At 45.5% G+C, this 6000-nt stretch overlaps 1 protein-coding gene across 1 annotated transcript in view; it reads left to right on the top strand.

Annotated features, from left to right (window-relative positions):
- Window positions 1-2057, top strand: part of C3H10orf67 (chromosome 3 C10orf67 homolog) — a 110306-nt gene extending 108249 nt beyond the window's left edge. Inside the window, 1 exon segment of the mRNA XM_057541956.1 lies at window positions 1681-2057. Coding sequence (XP_057397939.1) covers window positions 1681-1886 — 206 coding nt within the window. The 3' untranslated portion in view covers window positions 1887-2057.
- Window positions 2058-6000: the final 3943 nt, after the last annotated feature.

Raw genomic sequence — 6000 nt, forward strand, 5'->3', positions numbered from 1 at the left:
AAAAGAAAACATGGAAGTGTTTCTTTCCAAATTGCATTACCTGTGAAATGTCATTAGTCTTTTAAGGATATTTACATCCTTTTTTAAAATTATTATTTAGGAGACTTACTTCAGCTAAAGAAAATCAGAATTTTATTATATGATAATTTTTAAAACTTGTATTTTGTTTCTAGTAGCAGAATTTAAGGAACACAATGTGTCTGCGTTCTTAGGATAAACATAATTTGTTATCATTTCCACTTATTCGTTCTCTAAGATAGTCTTTGCTAATCAGTTGCATTAGCGGAGGATTCCCAATTATCTCTCCCAGATTCTAGAGGAGTCATTTGCTGGTAAATGCCTTGTCTGCTGATTTCTAATAGGGAATCTGAAACCACAGGTATATTTAATTCTACTAGGTCTCCATTATTCTTTCAGTGGTTTACTACTGAAACTTCTTTGTTGGATGAATACTTTCTAAATTATGTTACCCTTCGATTCATCTACATGTATGCACAGTTTCATAAAAGGAAATGTTACTTCTTTTCATTAAATTCGTACAAGAGTACATGAACTTTATCCCAAAAGTTAAGGTAGGCTGTTCCAGTTCATAAGTTAATGCAGCCACCCGGGTCTCTGGGATCCGGAAGTGCTGAAAGCTCCATCTTCTTCACCTTAGGCAGTGGGTAGAATCGGACATTATTTTGAAGATTCTTCTTTCAGTAAGAAAAGTTACCTTGGGAAAGGGGCCTTAGAACTTCCCTGGCTGATACTGGACGAGAGAAAGAGGGGCCCTGCTTCAGAGAATACTTGACCCAGATACACTCCCTAGCACTCCACTTTGAACCTCCCAACCATTGAAAGCTGAGCTTGTCGCGTTTTTATCTTTGCTCATGTTAAGCCTTGGAATGACAGCCTGGCTCTGTGTCCCCCTCTTCCACTGCCCCGGCTGTGAGTGTCCACATTGACACCTACCGGTGACCGCAGGCTGCAAGTCTTTGTTGCCTTCTCCACGCTCCTGGCTTTCACTGGGGTTAGCTCAGGGCCTTTGTTCCCCTTCAAAGCTGGAACATCATATCCCATGTTGTGGCTTTGCTGTCTCAGACCCCCAACGCTTTCCTCACAATTTACACACCAGGTAAATGTCCCTCCCTACCGAGCAGAGAGCCCAGCCTGGGGCGGGAGGGGGGGAGCAGGGAGGGCAAACCTCCCCACCCCCCAACTTCAGAACTCCGCCAAGTTGATTGTCCTTCCTCCTCATTCATAATTTGCTATTTCATAAGGAGGAAAGATTGAAAACGCAAATGGAAATGTAAACCTTAGTCAGATCCTAGGACCCAAACACAAGACAGCCCCTGCCTTGTTTTATTCTCTTACGACGGCTCGTAACTCCTGAGTCAGAAGAAGGTCAGTTACCAGCCTTGGTCACAGGCACCTCAGACCATTTCTCCAGTCTGGGGCAGCAGGAAAACTACCTCAGGGGAAAACTTGACGGGCACATGCTATTTTGAAGGCCAAGGAGGATCTGGCCACCTGACTGACCTGCCCTCACCCCCTCGTCGAGGTTACTGAAGAGGCCCCCCAGCCGGGGCCAGGCCTGGGAGGCGCCACTGAAAGTGAGGCGAAGAGCTATGGGCGCGGAGCGGTTTATGTACAGAAGTAAACCAAATTTCACATCTCTTCGTCTCTCCGCATGTTTAGTGAGGCTGTCAGAAACCCTGGAAGAAGAGCCTTTGGAGAAGCCGTCGATGCCCCAGAACACCCCAGTGAACGGTACAGATGCTCCTGAGTGGGCACAGGACAGTGGGCTGCGCAGAGCGGGACCCCAGGAAGAGGGCCCTCCCCGTCCTGGCGTAAGGACTGCCTCCCTGACAAGGGACACCGTCTCCAAGGCGTTTCTAACGTAACTGTTCCGTCTCGCCACATGTCGCACACGCTCTGGAGCACCGCGCTTGAAGAGAAGGCCAAGTATGCGCTCTGTGCGCACCTTTCCAAGCTCGGAAGGAAACCCCGCTCGCTGGCGCTTGGTGAGCGGGGCGCACAGACCCTGAGCCGCCGCCAAATCCATCCAGGCGCTTCCTGGGCTCAGCGGGGTGCCCCAACGCCTTAGGGTGGGAAGGAACGGACTTCAATTAAAATTAAAAAGTTTGAGGCACTAACCCTGTGTCATTCCCTCTCTAATCCACCCGGTCTCTGTGTAACGCGAAGTCGAACTGATTTGCTGCCAACTGATCCCATAAAGGCGATCCAGGAAACCTCGAAGGGGATTTCAAATTTCCTCGAAGGAGGTCCACTCTGACATAGGCACGGGACTCCCAGACGTATCTTAAACTCTGTAAACAATTCTTTAGTAAGTGTGGAAACTCTTTGGAGTAGTGCTTCCAGGTAAGGATCAAGATGAAGATTCACATATCTATTCTTTCCGGAACGTCAGGTACCATTTCCTGAAAGACCGGTTTGCTTTCTTCCCGGCGCAGTGGTCAGTTCGGCCCAGTCTGCAGCCCAGTTTCAAGATAGTAGGCTCTGGAGTGCAGATTTCTAAAGCTGTTTATTAAATCTCAAGAAGTATATTTATGGTAGCTGTCACATAAAGCTGATATACCCTGGTGCAAACGAAAGATACAGAGGCGATTTATTTGTGCGTAAAAGGCACTGGATTTAATTGGAGAGAGACGTGTTCAACTCAAGTACATGGGGTGGCATAGCGCGGTGGAGCATTATTCGAGCTTCATCTACTATGCACTATATGCCACCGTCTCCAAAGGAGTGTTGCCCTAGAAACTTGTTTTAAATCTGCTGCTATATATCAACACCTTTTTTTAGCAGTCCTTGGCTGAATTACAGTTACACAGTTTGGCGCTTCTTTCAAATTTCCTCCCATCAGTTTGGCTAAAGAAAGGAATTTTTCTCCTTTAGAAATGAATTGGCTTAATTAGTAAGTAGATTAATGGCAATTGCTGGTGAGTTGGTTTCCAGCAGAGTTTCACCAGAGAGGGTTAATCGGAGTCAGGTCTGGAATCTTTCCCAGAACTGGCTGCCAGCCATTTCCACCAACCAATCAACCCTACAAGAAACGGAGGAAATGAAATAGAATTTATATTCTCTGTGCTATTATCCTGGACAGAAATTCCTTGGAAACAGCCTCCTGGCTGGGTGTAGAATAGACTGTTTCATTTCAGAATTTTCACAGAAACCTTGAAAAGTTTCACCTTCAAGATTTATCTGGGTACCAAAGCGGAATTTCACATGGCACAATGAGTGTCTCCACAGAACACTGAGGGCACGTTGGAAATGCCTGAGGCTCTTAAGTCAATTTCAGGTTTTACAGAAGTTGCACAAACCTCCTAAGTCCCACCCTAGATCTTATCTACCAGAAGTCTTTACAAAGTTCAGTTGTATGTTTTGCAGCCTTTTTACTTATTTTTCCCATAGTGATAAAAAAATGCATTCATAGTTTAACTTGCAGCTGCATTACTCTTGCAAAAAAAAAAAATCCCTGCTGAGAAATGCATATAATAGGAAAAACAGATCGGCTGGACAGCAGTGTAATTAATGCCAGAAAGGGCTGAGGCCGGTTTCATAGTTTGTCTTTTGAGGATATCACGACGAGACCTGGTGAAAAATGACGCATGCTTTAGCATTTCAGAAAGCTGGCAACTGGCAGCGCTTTTCCTTTTTTCTTTGACTTTCTGCCTCAGAACAAAGAGGTCGGCAGAACTAGCTAGGTTGTAATGAGTTCTATGTCCCTAGCACATTAAGTGCATCATGGAAACATATTGTATCGAAATAGTTTGGAGGAGAATACCGGGGATGAAAGAGAATGGGTGCTTTGATCAGCTCCCTGGGGTCCTGAGCGCGCACAGACTGACTTGCAAGGCGTTATTCAGCTGGAGCTAGACACACTTACAACACCATTCAAAGAAATTTGCATATCTGTAATTTATCACATTGGTCCAGAACATTTTCGCAAGGTAAATAAAAGTTGGCTGAATAAAAAAATCAATCATCGCAGATATAGTGGAAACTGTGAAGCCAATCTCCATTAAAAACATAAATATGTCCATAAAGCATGACGATTTAGAGGCTGACTTTATTACAAAATGTCCTTAGAGCAACAGGTTATGCGCTGACAAAGACAAGAGTGGTCACAATTTCTTTGCACTTCTACGTTCGGGGAGTGTATTTGCAGCTTCCCACTGGAATAAAGGCAGAAAGTTGAAGAGATGTGTGTGGCTATAACCAACCCCGTGACATGCAGAGAAATATTAGCATACACTTTGAGGAGATGTGAAAGATGGCTCAATCTCCTTGGTGTCTGCAAATGCTAAGGTTAAATCTCATTTCTTCTCCTGTTGATTTCATTGCCAAGCCCTGGTTGCTGAATTTAGAAGCTCAAGAGGATGAAATGTCCTGACATCCGGTCAATAGGAAAACTTGCTTTGGAATGCCCCATGAGAACAAGTGAAAATTTAACAGGCAGGCATTGTTCTGAGTTTTTAAACAACCCAGTTAAACAGCAAACAAGAATCTTCAACTTGACCTTGAAAAAGGCTGTGTGCCTGCAGATAATCTATCAAACAACTCTGGATGACAATGATATATTTCAAAGTATTGTCAGATGAAAAGATTGATAAATTTGCTGCTGCAAAGGGAGAACTTTGGAAACAGGCAACAGGCGATTTAGCGCACTCCCTCTGCCACCCCCTCCTCTGCCCTCGCCTCGCCGTAGCCCCCCCCTCCACCCCCGGCCTTGGGGCCAACTCAGTGGAAGAGGGCCAGTAAATCAGCACTGTAATATTTCTTAAGGAGCACAGAAAAGCTGTGAACAGTACTTCTCATATTAAACGCAATATTTCTTTGCTTTCGTGGGGAACAAAAGTCATAGCAAGACGTCTTTATGTCTAGTTCAGTCAAAGGCACATCTCCGTTCCCCCCGCAGAAAGGTCAGTATCGTTGTGTTTGGTCCACCGAGGGGGTGTTTTCACGCTGAAAACTGAGCCAGCTGTCCCTGTCATACCCTCGCCATTGGGGAGCACGCACTAGCCATGGTTATTAGGCACATTCTACACCTGCAAAAATACCGATTTCCAAGACTTTTCAAGGACACCCCGCCCCCCCCCCAGTTCTCATGCCCCCTCCTCTTTCGTCTACTAAACGTTGACAACACAATTCAAGCGCTGGATGAAAGCACTGCACGCAAGAGGAAGGCTGGGGAGGCACGGCTCAGCCAGCCTCTCATGGTGTCTATTGAGCAGCCATCAAAGAAATGAGGCGTCAAGGATGTTTTCAAAAGTACAGAAAAACTTCCAAATCGTTGCTTACAGGAGGCTCACATTTGTTATTCCCACACATGCTGACGGTTGAACCCCAATATTTAGATTTTTCACCAGTGTTAGGTGTGTGTGGGTGTGTGTGTGCAGCCCGCAGTCCTTCACTGAGAAGTGGTTCTTCTACAGCTTTTACTTGTAGTTAGCATGTCACTGACCAAGGGCAGGAGATAATTTTTTTTTTTTCAGAATCGCCCCAATTCAAGTCCACGTCTCTTTTGAAAATCCAAATGCCAACACACTGTTGCTATCCATTTCACAACACTTGCCCAACTGGATTTCACGATAAAACTCCTTCTAGAAACATCCACTAGCTAGCCTTCTCACAGGAATCCCATTCCAAAGGTTTGTACTCTAAAGGTAGGTGATTACCTAGCTGTTTGGGGGACGACCTGTGGCCCAAACAAGAAAGGGGCTAAAGGGGATCCCGTGCAATCGCTGAAAAGAAAACGTAAAACTAGAAATAACTGAGGAAACTTCACCTTAAGGGTGAGAATGTCCCAGGTGCCAGTTCCTCTAAGACAGGAGTCCAAAAGAAACTAGTTTTCTCTAGGAGCACTTGGGGGTGGGGTGGAGGACTGAAGATTCCTATCTGGCTGCAGGGGGCGGAATGAGGAGTGGAAAGGGAGGATTTAAGGAGCCCGTGGTGTGTTCCTAATCCAGATCTTTGTCTAGTCCTTCCACCCAAACTGCA

The sequence above is a fragment of the Balaenoptera acutorostrata genome, chromosome 3, assembly GCF_949987535.1.
Source record: "Balaenoptera acutorostrata chromosome 3, mBalAcu1.1, whole genome shotgun sequence".
Classification (NCBI taxonomy): Eukaryota; Metazoa; Chordata; class Mammalia; order Artiodactyla; family Balaenopteridae; genus Balaenoptera; species Balaenoptera acutorostrata.